The 18,360-nt window shown below is 40.8% G+C and overlaps 1 protein-coding gene across 1 annotated transcript in view; it reads left to right on the plus strand.

The window, feature by feature from the left end:
* Nucleotides 1-14,851, plus strand: part of ATP9A (ATPase phospholipid transporting 9A (putative)) — a 64,742-nt gene extending 49,891 nt beyond the window's left edge. Inside the window, exons 19-28 of the mRNA XM_076351653.1 lie at nt 861-959; nt 1,238-1,327; nt 1,460-1,604; nt 2,119-2,183; nt 2,970-3,125; nt 4,524-4,588; nt 5,389-5,497; nt 6,770-6,827; nt 8,773-8,976; nt 10,143-14,851. Of these exons, the coding sequence (XP_076207768.1) occupies nt 861-959; nt 1,238-1,327; nt 1,460-1,604; nt 2,119-2,183; nt 2,970-3,125; nt 4,524-4,588; nt 5,389-5,497; nt 6,770-6,827; nt 8,773-8,976; nt 10,143-10,279 (1,128 nt within the window). The 3' untranslated portion in view covers nt 10,280-14,851. The remainder of the gene's footprint in view (nt 1-860; nt 960-1,237; nt 1,328-1,459; nt 1,605-2,118; nt 2,184-2,969; nt 3,126-4,523; nt 4,589-5,388; nt 5,498-6,769; nt 6,828-8,772; nt 8,977-10,142) is intronic.
* Nucleotides 14,852-18,360: the final 3,509 nt, after the last annotated feature.

Raw genomic sequence — 18,360 nt, forward strand, 5'->3', positions numbered from 1 at the left:
CAATGGCATGTTCGTTAGGCTATTGCATGCAAGAAGTAAATCAAGAGTGGAGGCAGTCTTATAATTCATTACAGGGGCCATCTTGTTAAGATCAAATCTTTTTCCAACCTCAGATTATTAAACAAATAAGTGAGTCTGTGTGTTTTTTGTTGTTGTTTTTTTTTTAAGGTTCGTTAAATATTCTTGGGCGGTGTCTTGAAAGAATAAGAACACCAGTGCAAAAAACCAAAACAAACTCTGATATATTTACACTGTTGAGGAAATTCCCTGCCAGATTATAACAGGGTATTGCTGCTGAGTATTGCTGCTGACGTTGCTTTCTAATGCCCCCCCCCACCAGCACAAAATAAAAGGAGCAGTGTATATTTAAAAAAAAAAAATCTAAAAAAAAAAAAAAAAGAACCAACTTAGTCTGTTCCAGACGCACACATCAGCAGTGAGCTAACCCCAGTTGCATCATCCACATTTCAGGCAGGGCCATGAGGGATCTTTCTGCAGCAAGGCCTGCTTATTTCAGCGCACGAGAAATAGCTGGGGTGGGACACATAAACACGCGCATACACATTCTTTAGCTTGCATTTTGTGGGTTTATCAGCAGAATCTTGAAATATTGCAGGTGTGAAAAATGTTATACATGGTTTGTAATGTAGTTTGCATTTCAGCCGCTTTAAAAGTTTTGCTTTCTTTCATCTGTGAGAATTTCCTTGTATGTTTTAAAATAGGGCTTTTTTAGAAAAATAATTTGTATATATATTCTAACAGTCCTTTTATATGCCTGAACTGGCAGGTGGTACTTCTAGATGTCCTGCAGACATGGTTGTTAAGTTTTGTATTTAATACATTAAATATTTGGATTTTAGGTGTGGATGCTGACAGGGGATAAGTTAGAGACAGCCACGTGTACAGCCAAGAATGCACATTTGGTGACACGGACACAGGACATCCATATATTCAGACTAGTGAGTAACACCCACCTTTCCCTCTCTCAAGACTTGTTCGGGACCCCAGATTCTGCAACAGGAGGGGTGCTGAGATCACAACTGTTTTCCAGCAGTAGACCCAGAATATTCTTATTCTTTTTCACCCAGCTTTCTATCCCCTGAGCTTTTGTTTATCTGACTGTGTGCTCTGAATAACTCGGTGTGGTGCCTGTCCATATTACTTTTGCTCCCTCTGAGACTTTGTTTTTTCACCCCAATGAAGCAAACCCTTCCTCAGTTGCTGTCTTTTTCCCCAGGTGACTAACCGTGGAGAAGCCCATCTAGAGCTGAATGCCTTCCGCCGGAAACACGACTGCGCTCTTGTTATTTCTGGTGACTCGCTGGAGGTGGGCTCCAAACGCCTCAGGCGGTTCAGGAACAGCCCCAAAACGCTGTGGTTGAATTAGAATTTTTGTTTTTTAAAAAAGAAACTTTTCATGGCACAAACATAGGTGACACTTCTTATCTCTGTAAATTAGGTGTGTCTGAAATACTATGAGTATGAGTTCATGGAGCTGGCTTGCCAGTGCCCTGCCGTCGTGTGCTGCAGATGCGCTCCGACGCAGAAGGCCCAGATCGTGCGATTGCTCCAGGAGAGGACCGGGAAACTCACCTGTGCAGTAGGTAAGGGACTAGTTAGGGAGGAGTGACCATGTAGGATGGTGTCTTTATTTTTTCTTCTTTTGAGTGAACGGTCCCATGTCATCTTATAACACCTGGAAATGCTGAGCTAGGGAACAGTGTTTTTGTGGGATGATTGATAAGATGAAATTTTGCATATGGAAACTTCAGTGACAAACTACTCGGAAATATTTGGGGTGGTGTCTTTGCAAAACAAAGCTTGAACACGATCAGATAAAGTGCCATTGTTAACCTGTGAGCTCTATTTCAGCATTGTAGGTATAATGGTGCACCTACAAGTCAGATAAAGTGATCAGTAGCCTTGAATTCCTGTGCGTCTATAAAAAAAACTTCTTAAAGAATTTAAATTCCCAATTTCTATTTAAAATCCTGCTTTTGTTGATAGGGTTCAGTGCTTCTTCTAGTATTACAGTCCGGTGCAGATGCATTTGGTGGGGTTGCAAGTTGCCTCTGTTGCTTAACTACCAATGTCGTTTGTCTGTGCTCTGACCTGCAGGTGATGGAGGGAATGATGTTAGCATGATTCAGGAGGCTGACTGCGGTGTTGGAGTTGAAGGAAAGGTGAGATTACCTCATGTTTAATAAGACTTCCTATGGCAATTCAGAAGCTAGTTTGCAACTACCTCTTAAATGAATCCTCAGAAATTTGTGCAAGAAAGTGAGAAGCTTCCACAAGAATAATCATCAGACCAGTAGCCTTATCATGAAAAATAATTTGGCTGGAAGGGAGACTACTGTTTAACAGAGTTCAAGTTCCTTATTTGGTTCTTGGCAGATTCCCTGAACTTGGACCACTGTGGTTAGTTTTGGGGTTTTTAATCACGCGTAGATGCTTCAAATGCTGGAGTTGTAATTACTCTGATAACATACACCCTACATGTACAATTAAAAACGGGTTATATTAGTTTAGAAAGCAAACTCTGGGTTAGAGCTCTGGTTCCTGCATATGGAGCTGTTTGGAGCAAGAAGACTGGATTTGGCGGCAGTGGAAAGACTCTGCTTGCAGTGAGCCAGAACGTTAAAATTGAGTGAACTTTTGAGACTGAAAATTTCTGTTCAAAACTGACTTGATAGGAGTGTCATGTTAACATGCGTGTTGTGAATCATAATCCAGAGGGTTGCTTAGAATTGGAGGCCAGGGTTCAAATGGGAATTCTCCTCATATTTTTGCTCTTTGCTTAAAAGCCACGGTGGAAGGCAGAAGTGCTGAGGTAATACTCTCCCCCACCTAATGCATTGCAAATTTTCTTGGAAATTCTGTCAGTGATAACTAAATAATGATAGGATATTTCTTTGTTTCTAATAATGAAATGATCTCACTATGCTTTTACTTGCTATTGTACACAGGAAGGAAAACAGGCATCACTTGCAGCCGATTTCTCTATCACGCAGTTTAAACATCTGGGTCGTTTACTAATGGTGCATGGAAGGAACAGTTACAAACGGTCTGCAGCTCTCAGTCAGTTTGTAATCCACAGGAGCTTGTGCATCAGTACAATGCAGGTAAATGAACTGTCATGAGGGCTTTTCCAATGGAGAGGTAAAAAAGCAAAATCAAAAAGTAAAGGTTCTGCATTTCATTTTGGATGCAACTATTTCTTCTGAAAATTTTCACGGGTTGGAACTTGAGGTTGTTACCTGGGTATGAAAACACCTAAGAAAGTTCCTGGTATTGGACAAACATTAGCAACTTCTCCAAAATTGGACAAACAGTATTCTACCTTAGAAAACACTGCTGTGATGCAGCATGTCTTTGCTGTCATTTAGTAATGCTAGGAAATACTGAAAATCTGCAGCAGGGCACTGCTCTTAAGGACGGTCTCCGCTGAGTCCGTGCACTTCTGTTCAGGTGTGTTTTAAGTAAGGCCTTCGAATAGCGAGACCAAAGTTAAGCAACTGAGGAGGACCTGGCTCAGACCCTGATGAGGTTACCGAAAGCTCGGTCTGGCATGCTGTGGAGTGTTCGCAAGAGCCATGCTGCAAAGGCTGCTGAAGCACGTATTAAGCTTCCCAAGTGCTCAGCAGCTTGCTGCAGCAACGTGGAGGTGGTCCGTTCCTCTCCGTTTCAAAGGGAACCTTAGAAACAGATTTGGTATTCACAAAATTTAGGTTGTTCATGTGTGCTGAGCCTCAGTGTAACAAAAATGCAATTGCCAGTTGGCAGGGAGAGTTGAAAGAGATTTTAAGAGTTCGTGAGCCAAATTCCATTCTTAGCTGTGGTGACTTGAGTGAAAGTTACAGTCAAGGACAGAGGTTACTCTTTGGGAGTTGCATTTCCACGCCATAGTGTACTGATATATTCCTTAAAAATACTAAGTTTTTTAAAATAAAATACTTGATATTTTTGAGAAGGCTGGTTCTGCCCTCTCCCCTTTTTAGAATAGACACGTTGGAGAGGGATGCATAGAGACAAAAGGTTCAAACTCAGGGGACAGTCTAGCTTACGCTGCAGCTAAAAACAAGAACAGAAAACAAACCCATAACTTCTGACAAAAAAAAAATTAATCTTGAACTCTTTAGAGTTTGTATTAGTGAGTGTTAACTCTTTACATTGTGAAGGCATCATCCAGGCATAAATAAGTACACACCTGTCCTTCACAACATCTGGACAGCTTTAATCAAACCAGTGGGCTTTGGAGAAAACTCTTTACGTTCTTTTCTGTGGAACTACATTATAAAAAGTTTTCCAAGTCCAGCTCTCCAGTGTTTGCTATTAAACATAGCTTTCATCCAAGGTTTGCATAGGAATAAAAAGGGTTGATATTACATTCTTCTGTCTTCATTTCAGGAATTTGGAGAACCCACTGCAAGTACGTTCCAGTTTGAACAGAGTATATTTTTAAGCTGTTACTTTTACTGCAGTATCTAATGCCTGAAAAGCTTATTTCTTTTCTTTTCTAGGCTGTTTTCTCATCAGTATTTTACTTTGCTTCAGTTCCTCTCTACCAAGGCTTCCTCATCATTGGGTAGGAGCTCACTTTTTACTAATAGTGTGGAAAACCTGTGCATAATTAATAGATTTGGGCTAATTAACATGCAAGGCATGCACATCTCCACTCTGCATGTTTCACAACACTGCTTCAGAAGATGGATGTGATCCTTGTCCCCTTTCTGCTCCTCTGCACTGAGCAAAGCCACCGAGGCAGCACAAGTACTTCTAGAAGCCTTTCCAAAAGGACAGTTTATCACATTCAGAACACGAGAAGCAAGCCATCCTCCAGGAAGCACTCCTTCCATCCTAGTGAAAAGCAGAGGGACAGTCGTCATGCTCTGGGGCCTGCGCAGCAGTGGGAGAAAGGGGGGACAACCCAACTTCTTTAACAGGAGGAATCAGTTCCTGTCTAAAATATACTGGGATTACACTTGTAATCCCATGACTTTATAGATTTTCGAGGACATAATTAAAAAACAAACAGCAAATTCATCTCCATTGCCTTCTGATGCAAACAGGATTAAGCCTGAACTGTAGAGCAAACTTTGGGGTGGGGACAGGTCTGTCCTTGGCTCCATTAATAACCCTGTAAGACCAGTTGCAATACTTGAACCAATCATCTGTGTGTGAGTGTTTCTAATCAAAAGTCATTCAAAAAGCAAATCCTGCAGGTTTTTCCTACATGCAAAACTCTGGTGTGTTCCATTTGCAAGTTTTTATAATATGTACGTCATTTGGCACTTCAAGAATACTGTATTTCTTTCCTGAAGACTAGCATTTCTGTTTGCTCATCTACACCTTAGATAATTTACTGGTCTTCTACCTTCTTCCCAGGTACTCCACAATTTACACGATGTTTCCAGTGTTTTCTCTAGTCCTGGACAAGGATGTTAAATCTGAAGTTGCAATGTTGTACCCAGAGCTCTACAAAGATCTTCTTAAGGTGTGGGAGACTCTTGTCTGTTTTGGTTTAAGACAAGATTCCTGTCTTGATTTGAAACTCTCTAAATGTGTAAAGTCTCATATATTATCAGTAGATAGAGAACTTTATCATACGTTTTCAAGCAAAATTGTTTTAAAGGCAAATTTGAATTAACAGATACAACCATATTTCCTGGCAGTTTGTTACTGAAAGCTACATGAAATGCAATTTATTAGAAACGGCTGGGGAAATAGAAGTTCCATTCTGTGGGAAATTCTAAGGATTTAATATTACCGATTTGTTCCAAAATAAAGGGGAAAGAGAAATCGTTGGGGATTTGGCACTATCCTGAAGCCAGAAGAGGGGATGGAGGGAAGTGATATGCTCATTTGATGGAGGGAGGAGGTTATCACATAGTTTTGTGAATAGAAATTTGCCTTGAGGATGATCTAAAGGGACCTAAAGGTTTGGTTGCTGTGCCATTTTTGTAGCTTTAGCATGAAAGTCAGGTCCTTCTCCTTAGACAAAGAAAACTTTATTTGATAGTGATATCGGGAAGGTAAATCTTGTCTTAGGTTCTTTTTTTTTTTTTTTTTTCCTGGAAAATTTTTTGAATAACTGGGTTATGCAGACTGGGAACATCTTTCTTAATTGAAGGAAAGGGTGGACTGAGTCTTCAACAGATCCTTTCCCTCAAGGATTTCTGTTAAACAGATACTCTCAGAAGCAAAGCCTGTTTTTCCAACAGCCTGAATAAGTCTCCATCTGGTTTCACTTGTATGTTGTCTCTTATGTCATAAACCACTAATTCTCCAACCATCCTTAGGCCTGGTCTAAACATAGGGGGTTTTTTGTACTGGTATAGCTGTGTTGGCTAGAGATGCTTTTTTTTAAAACCTATCTGCCTTCAATATGATGGTGATTTGTGTGTATGTGTCTAGAAATATAATATTAATATATTCATATATGTGTATACACACATCTTATATTTCACAGTACAATGACTAAACTCATGAGACATCTTTGCATTGAATTAATTGTGTGTGCAGTAAGGAAGAGATTGTACTGTACTGTGCAAGCAGTGAGCTTCCACAGTCCCAGGCCTCCTTCATGCATCATGAAAAATGAGAATAAAGAGACAGTACCTCAGGGTTGGTTGATTTGTTTTGTTTTCTTTCTAAATCACCTTCAAATTCTCTTTTATTAATTGCTGGGTTGATTGGTAAGTGAGTGTTCATAAAAGAAAACCCAATGGAGCTTTGACTTTTTTTTTTTCTCTTCCCCCCACCCCAGGGACGACCGTTATCATACAAAACATTTTTAATATGGGTCTTAATAAGCATCTATCAAGGTAAGAAATTAACTTCTCCTTGTGCCTTTAGATGTTTTAATGAGTACAGACTATCTAATTTTTTGTATTGCAGGAAGTTAAGTAAGGCATGAATTGAATTTAGTAATGCATCCTCAGGATAATGAATAAATATTTTTTTTTTTTTGTCTCGGAAAATGTTGGCAGCGTTACCAAAAGAAGAAATTATCTAAAACTAAATATTGGCAGCAACTGGTCAACCTGTTGTAGGCAATGATGTAGAAGTTCAAAGCATTGTGCCTCTTCCCATTGGGACCATCCTTTGTAATTTTGTGCAAGTTCCTTTCAGTGCTTTAATTGCTCCATCTGTAAAGCAGAGTTTGTGACTCTTCCCTTCTTTTGAAAAAGGTTTTCAAACCTATGGATTATACGGGTTGTTAAGTCAGCACACAAAATACAGAATCTGTATCTTTGTGTATTTTATCTAAACCCTGTCTATTAGAAGTGGCAATAGTTCTGGTTACTTCGTAGCCATCTGTAATGAAGGACTAGAGTAGAGCTCAGGTGCTTGATCATATCCCATACATTCTAATTAGGCTGCTGAAACAGTTAAGCAAATGCCTTAATTACAATGCATCTATTTTCCAAAAGTGGATGTAGTAACTGGGGTATATGTCTAAGAAGGTCTTTCCTTTCAGTTTGTCTTTTTTTTTTTAATCAAGTAACCTCAAACTCAAATACTTTCTATAAGTGCTAGTCAGGGAATCATGGAAAACGTAAATAATGTGGAGCTATAAAGCTAAAATGGCAATATGATTCTGTGACAAAATTTCTTGTTTTCTAAAACTCCTTTATCAACAAGAGTCAGAATAAATGTGCCAAAATAAGCAGCTAATTCTTACTGTTTTAATTTGATATTACCATCCTCAGGAGGGAGTGAAACCAAGAATATAAAAGCTCTCCTGGCATTATCTTCTGAAATCTATTATGGTAGAACCCTACGACAGGGATAATGGTCTTCTGATGCTGTACAAATATGATGGCAAAGCCAAGGCATTTATAGAAAACTCACAAGTGGTGGAAAGCTAAAGCCAGAGGGTGATGCATTGAGGGAAAGATTTCTTCTTGAGCTAAGACCACTATCTGGTTACAATATTTGGTTAAAGTGACTTCACTTCTGATGTGCTAAATAACTAGAAAACAGCAGGCCAAACAATTGGGCTAGTTGCTAGCAGAGATGAGCCTGACCAAAAACTTGAGCAGTCCTAAATTTTGGAAAGTTCACAGCTGGATTTGAACTTTGTGGCTCGAGCTCTAGTCACTTGCAGGTTTTCCCTTCCGAAACTAGCCTAGTGTGATGGATGTTGGTGCGGATTACTCATGCTGCTAACATGAGTTATTTGTGCAGGTGGCTGTGCGGGGCGTTGTGAGCATTCCTTGGCTAGCCAGAATAGGAGCACAAAACAATGCATCGTTACCAGTGCTTTAATGTGTACTGCTTTTAGGGGGAAGTGTAAAGGGGAGAGATCTTGGCCGAAGTAGTGCAAAGAGAGGCTAATTTGTATCCACTGAACTTTTCAACAGCTTGCTTCCATCTGGGCACTGAGGCAATGCAGTAGGTTTTAGAAGTATTTGATATCTTTTAGCTTCTGAGTAGTGACCGACTGCTTTTCTGGGAGGATAGAGTTTCGTGATGTTAGAAATCTCCAGTTGCCAAAATAGCGTGTATTAATTTCCTATCTCCATGTGTCTATGAATATGATAGACTGTTATAAAAGTCTGGGCACCTCTGCTGTAACTTTTCCCTGTCTTCTCATCAGTTCTGTCTCCTAAATAGTAACTGATTCATTATCATTACATTCATCAGGTTTCATGAAAAATAGTCTCAAGACATGATTATGTTTCAGCCTTTCCAAGACTTAGCAGTGGGTTTTAGAGCTTAGACTGGTGTTTGAATAAAATACCCAAATGTTCCATTCCTTTGCAGGTAGCATCATCATGTATGGAGCACTCCTCCTTTTTGAATCTGAATTTGTCCACATTGTCGCCATTTCCTTCACGTCCTTGATTCTCACCGAGTTACTGATGGTAGCTTTGACAATCCAGACGTGGCACTGGCTCATGATAGTGGCTGAGCTGCTTAGTCTCTCCTGCTACATAGCTTCTCTGGTCTTCTTACATGAGTTTATTGGTAAGGTTAAATGCATTTTCTCCAATCAGTTGGTTTATGACCTGAATAGTAACAGGACTGTAAGGACATGAATTGAGTTTAAAGGCTGTTGATGAAGCCAACATAATTACAGTCACAGTGGTTCTGACCAGAATAAGCTCTATTTGATTTGAAGGCACCTGAAATTTTATGGTTCCTTCTCATAGCAAAATGCTAGAGGAGATAAAGGTGGTCAGTAAACTGTGTGCTGCTCGGTGAATCTCATCCTTACTTTCAGAGCTCCACCACGCATCAGCTGTCATGTAATAGTGGTCTTTATTTCCATATGAGAACTGAACTTGAGACTAAAAATTTTAGCCTCTGTTGTTGGGTTGAAAGATTTCATCTTTTAACTGGGTGAAGTAGCTGCCTCCTAAAACTTACCTTATTTTATCTGCTTCATTGGGGCCCTTCTCTTGTGGGTTTTGGGGCTTTTGGGGTTTTTTTTTGTTCGTTTGTTTTGGTCCCGTTCCCCCCCCCCCCCCCCCCCCGATCAGAGCTAATCCTTTTCCCTGGCTGAAGGAAAAAGAGTGAGGAATTCCAGATTCCCCCGGTAGCTGTCTAGTTGCAAATATCAGATCCGTAGGGTTTGTGCCAGTGTTCGTTCGGGAACCACAAGATGTCACTACTTCTTCCATAAAACTCTTTGCTAACTGAAGACAATGAGGATAACTTCCCAATGGGCTAGATCTGGATCTCTTGCATATGAGTATACCAGCTCCATTTTGAAAGATGCTTCAGCCTTTTTTGCAATGATTCTGAGGTATTATAACTGAGCCAAGAGATGCGTTTGCTGGACTACCAGCAAAGTAGCCGAGGGCAACTTCCAGAGTCAGAAGACAAGTAGTCCATTTAAAGGAAGCTTAGTATTGCCAGGAGATGGATAGCCCTGTTTCAGATGGGGTATGTATGGGCACTTGCCTGTGAGGAGTTGCATGCCTTACTGAAACGTACTGTGCAGAAAGCTGCATCTTTTGTGGAAGAGAAGGGCAGAAGAGTGAGGAACCAGGGATCGTATGAGCTTTGAACTTGTATGTGGAGAAGGTGAGGCTGTTTAAGAAGTGTTGGTAGATTGAATTGCTTTTCTACACCTCTTCCCAGAGCATGCTTCCCATCTTCATTGACTCTGTGCTCTTTTCTTTTTGCAGATGTTTACTTCATTGCAACTTTGTCGTTCTTGTGGAAAGTCACCGTCATCACTCTGGTGAGCTGCCTTCCCCTCTACGTCCTGAAGTACCTGAGACGAAGGTTTTCTCCCCCAAGCTATTCGAAGCTGACATCCTAGGGCTGCTGCTCTTGCACACCAGAGACAAATACTGCACATAGCTGAGAGACAAAATCATGTAGTCGTTACTATAACGAATACGTCCGATATTTGCATAAGGATCATGTGGTAATCTCTATTACATGCTGCTTTATTGAAAAAAGACTTCACAACTGCTGTGAACAGAAACCTAACGATAAAAGGGAATTTTTTGGAGGGTGGAGGCACTTGTTAGTTCATCCAGTTCTTGTCACTTTTGTTCAACTTAACTGGGGTCAAATGCACGTAACTGTGATGATGATGGGTTTCTCACGCATGGTTAAAAGTATCTGAAAGCTGCTAACTGACCTTGGAATTTACATTTGACAAATTTAAGTTACTTTTTTAAGTATCTGTGCTGTTCCTTGCATTGTGTTATGTTGTTTTATATTATTTATCTTTTTGATTCAAGTAGTTACATTCTTTTTACATCTTGAAAATCCCTTAACGTAGGTGATGCACTCTACTGCTGACAGCTGATTCCTGATTTATGGCATGCTGTTTCCATAATGGGGCTCCAGCATGTCGGATCTACACACACTTGAGAATCTGAGTGTGTTTGAGACTTTCCTTCAGTTGAAATGTGGTCACCCTAGTGATTTTGGAGGTATCCAGCCATTGATAAATACGGAGAAATACAGTCCAAAATTGAAGAAATTAAGTTTTGTTTAGCTTTTGTGCTTCCTGTTAAAAGGAGCTGGTGATATAATAGCTTTACTCTGTATTTATTTGTATAGGAGAAAATTATATAAACTAAAGCAAATCCTCTTTGGAAAAGAAATTTGCAGTTGATCAGACTTGAAATGTGTCGACAACGTGAGAAGAGACTCGTACTGTTCTGCAGACAATGTGGCAGACGTGTCTTGAATCCTTGGAGACTAAAAGGAAAGGTCACAGAGCTGCTACTCCTCACAGCTACACTAAATCTGTTTCCTGTTAGGGTGAAACTGTGAAGATGAGCTGCAAATGAACTGAGGCACTCCTAGGTGGATGTTGCTCATGACACGCTCCCTGCAGAGAGGCAGTTTTTGAGAACCTTGCACTTGCTTTGCTCTAAAAACCAAACTTGAATCACAGAGGCAGGAGTGGGGTTCGTATGAATGCGTTAGGCTGGTGTGCAGAGCAAATTTACTTACTGTTATAAAACTTAATGAGTTCTGGTTTTATAGTAACCATTGGCCCACATTATAACACCGTGAGGAGAGCAACACATACTTAGGCTGCTCAGGAGAATGACAGAGAGTTACGGGAACCTTTTACCATTGGGTCCATGCGTCAAACATGGATGAGCTTTTAGTGGCAGCCATCCTCATCTGTTTAGTCTGTGCTAAATTAGTTGCTTGCTGTCTCATTCCCACATCATAAAAACCACCGTCAGAGCTGGCACTGCTTGGCGCCGTTGTTGGTTGGCTGCGCGGAGGCACCAGGAACGGCAGAGCCCAGAGCCTGAGCTCCCTTCTGCTCTCTTAAGGCAGCCCTTCCGGGTCAGGGCAGCCGCGCTGGTGTGAGGAGCAGAAGCTCCCTGGTCCGTCTCTGTGCTATGCTGAACCTCTTTAACGGACTGCCAGCTTCTGTTGGCATTCCACTGTCACAGGCAGCACAATGCTGCATTAAAAGGTCTGGTGTGAAAAGCAGTGGAAAACAGAGTGTTGCTTTAAAAGAGATGGAGTCTGTGTTGACCCATAGTGGTACGTCTTGAATTTTCACATCTAAGATAGCCGTGGCTTGCGTGGTTGATGTGTGGTAATTGCTCCGGGGAATGTTTTGCACAACCTGACCTGCTTTCCTTGCTCTCAGTTCCTGTGAGTAAATATCAAAGAGGAGGGGAAGCAAGTTCCAGAAGATTTAAAGAAAAATTGGATGTGCTTCATAATGCATGTGGCTTGGGGTGAGTGGAAGGTGCAAGTCCATATGACCTTGTCATTACTTCATGTGGGGTAAACCCTCTTGATGTTTCAAAATCCTTCAGGAATAAGAACAGCAAATGCTCTTTAATCTAACGTACTGTTTTTTCTTTTGTGCCAGTCTTCTGGTTAGACTCTTGTCTGAAGTCCTGATAAATAGCAACAAACTTTAGAAACGTCCTACTGACTAAGGAAGGATAATTCTTAATATTCACCTTTTCATAATATTTTGAAAATTTGCCTTTCTTTCCTGGTCTTCTAAATTTTTTTCCTAATAATAATAATAATATATATTTCTGCCCGTTTGACACGCATGTTCATGTTGGGAAAGGCCCTAGAAGTCTGACGCTTCTCAGTGATTTGTCTCACGGAGGAAAAGCAGTGCCTGAACAGCCCATTTGTGGGGGAGTTGGGCTAACAGCTTTTGTGACTTATGCCACTTTGCCAAAAAGATACTTAATGTTGTCTTTATCGTGACTTGCTACATCTCCTGGATAGTGTCGGCCATGCAGGTGTTCTGGAGTCCCCAGTCAGCGTTTGATTTAAGTAGATTTAAACAGAAGAAACAAGAATTTCTTTTGGCAACTTCTTCTGACTGAGAAGTCAAGTCCCTCTTGTCCATTGGCAAACCCATCGCTGTACACATCTTTGTGAAGCCCTGTCCCTATCTAGTGTGTATTAGTAGTTAAATGTCCTGCAAGAATAACAGTGCCATGCTACTATATGTAAATATTTGAGACGTATATATGGTAGAATTCACTGTTTCCTGAAGTCAATACAGTTTACACTGAGTGGACCATATTTGCAAAATATTAACTTACACCAAGAAAGGGAGTGAATTGTGATTTTGGTGATATTTATTGAATCATAACTTTAATAAGGAACGTATATTTAGTGGAATTGATAGTAATCTGTAGCTGTGTTTTGGGGTGCGAATTATATTCCTTTGCAGCTAGTTTTTTTTGCACAAGGTTGTAAATCCAGGAAGTAATTTCTGTCTGGGTATACACTGCATTTTTTTTAAAAGCAATCAGAAAATTAAAACTGCCATCTAACAAACAGCAGGAAAGAGGAATGATTGTTGTATTTTTCAAGTTTAGCACTTTATGTCTGCAATCTATTTCTCTTAAGTTATTTAAAAAATGTTTTTAAAAGCAAAGTTTAATACATATGTTCATACTTACTGTACATTTGAATAAATGGATTCTCTGCTGGAAATTTAATTTAATCTTTTTCCTCTAGTATGCTCATAACTTGTGCTTATTGGGAATGAAGCATTGTTTTCTTCTTCTATGTAGTATCTTGTTTGTAGCCTTACTTAGTGTTCTTCCTGTTCCTTTTTTTTGTTCTGGTTTATGTACTGTAGCAGTTCATATAACTTGTGTGCTTTGGGACTGTGCTCCAAGTGATGCTGTAGGGTAGTGGTGTATGTCTCACAGTGTGCTGCTCTTGCTTCCCATGGCTGTTCTAGGGAAGCCAACGCTCCGTGCTGTGCTGCTGCGATGGTTAGTTAACGTGGAGGTTTTGTTACATGCACTGTTCTCTTCTTGCATCTCTGCAGTAATTCCAGGTGTGTTGCAACCCTCTTCATTTTTTTTTTTTTCTTTAACTCTGTATTTGTTTCCTCCGTAGGGCTTATCCTGTTTATCTTTGCAAACATTTGTTTTGTTCAGCTCATAGTGCAACTGAAATGCAACATTCTTTATTGAACAGCAGCAGCTTAAATATGTGCAGGGTCTGATCAGAACTGGGCTGGGGAGCGATGAGCGACATCCCTGGTGTCCCCTCGGTATTGAGAACTACATGCTGAGAGCTACAGCTGTGGCTGGACCAAACTGAGCAGCACCAAAGGTGTTGGTTTTCTGTGGTCTACTGAACTATCACAATTAAATGCCGTGACAGCCTCTCTCGTCCTCTGCAACTGCTGAGGAGAATTTTGCTATAGTTGAGCTGAGTTTGTGAGGGAGCCCCAGACAGTTAGATGTGTGAATCCCTAAAGCTTGTCTTTTGGCTTTATCTTTTGAAGAAAGCTGCTGCACCATCTGATGCATCATAAATCCTTGGTTTGCACAAGCGGTGCTCTAAACCACGTATGTGAACTACTCTTGCATGCAGCTCACCGTCACAAGTTCTTTGCGCACGACTGTTTGGATGGGGTTTGACTCACCTCCACAGTTGCTGGGGCCAGTCCAGTGCCCACTAAAATCTTCAGCATGAGTCGAATGGGCTCTTTTTTATTTATGATCAGTTATTTCATAATTAATAAACTCTTTGATTTGTGTGAAATCCTGGGTTCTACAGCTTTGCCAATATGGTCCATTACCACTGCCTACTACAACTTGTGTACTTACATGCCTTTGAGAACATTTTTAATTGTTAAAATTGTTAAAGAATGAATGTGAAGTTAATTTAATTTTTAATTGGGGAAATGGGTTCTGGTGTCAAAATGATATTTACTGTGATGCCAATGTTTTGTACCTGTCATCTAGTTAAACAATGTGTAAATACTCTTGATTCAAGAGAAATATGAATGCCAATTATTTATTGTTCTGTGGAGTTATATGTTGCAGATGTGTAAAAACTTAAACGGGGAATGTTGTAAAACAAGGTGGAAAAATAAATTTTATGCAACTTCTTTACTTCATCCATATACACCGTGTATGATGCACCTGAGTTAGTCCTGGCGTGATCAGTCCAAGATGTGTTTTGCCAGAACTGTAAGTATATAGGTTAAGTTGTTTGGCCCTTTAACTTGTCTGCGTGGGAAATGCATATCCAAGAAATGGTCAGTACTTTCTGCTGATCAGTGTGGACCTGCTTCAGTAATTTCTCTGTTATAAACAGTTTTCTAACAGTCTTAACAGGAGGGAGTTTTTGGGGGGAGGGGGTTGATTGTTGATTTTTCTTTTTTTTTTTTTAATAAGTATTGGTGTAAGCTTTTGCTGCCCTTCACTTTATCAGTGATTTCTTGCAAGATTGCTTTCTGCAAGTCGTCACTGCAGTCTAATGGTGTGGATTAGCTCCGTGGAGCACAGAGGCTGCAGCTGGGCACGGGCGGGCTGCTGGCCCGCTGCCGTCCTGCCAGCGCTCCGGCTCACCCTGGCAAGAGGACCTGGCTGCTGTGACCGCCAGGTGGAACTTCAGCCCCGGGCTGCCGCTTTGCTGCTGCCTTTTCTACAACCAGTTAGTCCCAGAGTACCCAACTGTCCCGAGGATTTTAAACAAGCCCTGTAATTTGTAAATTCAGTTTCAAGACACTTGGCTCATTCAGGAAGATTCTGGTCAAATCGTCCTCACAATTTTTGGTGCAACCCCAACCAGGGAGAAGGTGGTCGTTCCTGCTGGTACCCACTGCTGTGAATTAGGAGACAGTCTTTCAGTTGAAACATATATACGCTGCTCTTGGAAAAGCAATGATGCAATAGCACTAGAAACAGCTATTTTTGGAATGTTCTCCTCACTTGAACGTTTGATTAAGTAACTGGCTCGGCACAACAGCAGTCCCACGTCGAGGGCTGGCTGCCCCACTTCTGGGACAGAAACGGGAGGGAGAGGCAGGAGTTTAACATTGAATATTCTCTGCAGGGGAAACTTCAGTAACATTAATTAAGAACACAGTACGACAGTTTTCTACCAAAAATGTAATAGAGCCATAAACACTCTCCAAAAAAAAAAAAAATTGATAAAGTAAATCTATAACTTGGGAGAGTATTTCATTAAAGCAGTGATAAACTATCCCTCAGATCATTAAACATTTATTAAAGATCTTCTTTTAGATTCTATAGGACACAGATGCCAGCATCTTAACCTTTTTCATTATTAACTTTTTTGTATAAAATAGTTAATGCAAATATTAAATAATTTTTGATGTTTGCACGCATCAAATGAATGCTGTAGACTCCAGAAATTACAGTAACAGGCTTCACTCCCAAGTGTTACCAATTTCCCACTCTAAATGGGTTACATAAGCCCTAGTTAGTGGTTCTTTTAATTTATGGATGGTTTCTTTTTAATGGTGAAATGTGTAATTAAAAAAATCTAGAAATAGTTTTTCTAAACTCACTCTGGAAAGGGAAGGAGAATTTCTGCAATTTTTTTTTTCACCCAAACATTGCATAATAGTAGAAATGTCAAAGATTTCCATGGGGTTTAATTTCATTCTTCATGTGGCTGTGGTCATACAAGAAGTTTGAACACTGCAGGGGTTGGCAGATTTTTGGAAGATCACGCATCTTGGGATAAGTTTTCAGCCTGGGCTTTACCAAAGAATGCCTGGCCTTTATTTTTTCAAATTGTGGTTTTATTATACACTAGTGTGTTTCTTTTCCTTTTTTCTTTAAAAAAAAAAAGGGGGGGGGGGGAAGAATAGGTGCTGGCTGGTAATTGGGTATCTTACTATGGCGCTGAGCCTTACATGTTGTATGAGGACGTACAGAAGCTTCCCTTTACCTTAAACCATTTGGAGAGAAGAAAACCTTGTCGACGTGCCCTCTGTCTTTGCCTTCTGGTGGCTCAAGTCATGGCAGCTGTGCACCTACTCTGCCTCTTCTCTGTTGCGTTACCGTGGCATTAAATGTTGTCATGATAAATCTTCACTAGAAGAAGGTAACTGCTGCTGTTCCCGTTTCACAGGTAGGAGATGGGGGCAGAGGGAACCTGCGGTCTCCGAACTATACCCAAAGTCCATGGCGGAGCATCGAGTGCAGAACAATATTCTTGTTTTGATTGTTAGACTTTCTCCCCGCCTTACACATTGGAGTCAATCCTATAGGAAGATTACTTATTCCACAGAGAATTCAGATGTCTGTTTTTAAGTTAGGAATGTGATTGCAGGCTTCAAAAAAACTGTCCTCATGGAGTATTGATAAACCCCAATCCAAAAAGTTTGCTGGGTTCTTCCATCTTAAACCTGGAACTGCAGATCCAAATTACATCTGTGCTAAATGTTTTGCAACTGCATGTGAAAGCGGTGAGTTTCAGAGAGCGTGAGCAGCAGTTGGCTGCAGAAATAGCATCGCTGCAACTGCAAAAAGGTAATGCAAGGAAGAACTTTGCTGACTGTGACAGCAGTTACTAGCAGCACTAAGTCCTGTCCAGCACCTATTTAAGATCAGTATCAAAACTGATGCTGTGGTTTCCTCGGGCCACGAGCTGGTATTTCCTGGCCTTAAAACTCTCTGGGTGGTGTGGGGCTCTCTAGGTTACATGCTGAATCTCTGAATTTTTGCTGCTTGTAATTAAAGTTATAGATGATCAGCATCTTGCAGGATCTGGCCTTCAGAAGAACGTCCTTCCCTCTGCCGCTGTTCCTCCCTTTGTGGCCTAAGACCTAACTGTTACTGAGTGAGTGGGTTACAAAAAAGGGCTTTAAAATCATTGCATTCCCACTTTAAAGCCTCCCTCTCTTGGCTTGCTGTAATTGTGCACGTAAGGAGGAATATTGTGTGCCGTTCAGATTCTCTCACAGAAAGAAGTAGTAACAAGAACAATCTGTGCAAAAGAATTTAGCGCATTAAAGATGGGGGTAATAGTCATTCTCATTTGTCCTTTTATGTGAAACAGATTTTATTTTAAATGTACACTCTGAGTAGCTTAACCATATCCAGAAACTTGTTTACCAGGGTAAAAGTAGAATTACCCACAATATAAATTAAGAGCATGAGTAGAGGTGAACTGATTGTACTGCACAATTCTGCTTAGCTCAGAAGTACTCCCGGAGCACACATCTTGGTGGGCACGTGGGAAGCAGGTATCCCCTGCGCTTGAGATTTCATCAGACAGCATACTTACTCATGTGTTTCACATCTGCTCCAAAAAAGCTGTGTTGTAGCTGTGCTGTAGGCGTTACATTTGTGTGCCGTTAGACACGCATCTGTCCTGTGCTGGCTCTTCTGGTTTTAGGACATGTAACTTCGGATTCATTTTGTACAGTGGCAGATTTCACCAACGTGTGACCTGTCAAAAAGTGATGCAAATTGCTATTGATCGGGATTCCTATTTAAAATAACAAACCATTCGCCAGTGATACCGTTAAAACGCCATGTAATGGTCTCGATGAAGCATGTTACCTGCTCCAGCAGCAATGGTGTAACTGCCATGGAAAGAAACGCCGCTCAGCGCTGGGCCTGTGGGAAAGGCAAGGGATGCTGCCCGCGGAGG

The sequence above is a fragment of the Aptenodytes patagonicus genome, chromosome 14 (assembly GCF_965638725.1).
Source record: "Aptenodytes patagonicus chromosome 14, bAptPat1.pri.cur, whole genome shotgun sequence".
Lineage (NCBI taxonomy): Eukaryota > Metazoa > Chordata > Aves > Sphenisciformes > Spheniscidae > Aptenodytes > Aptenodytes patagonicus.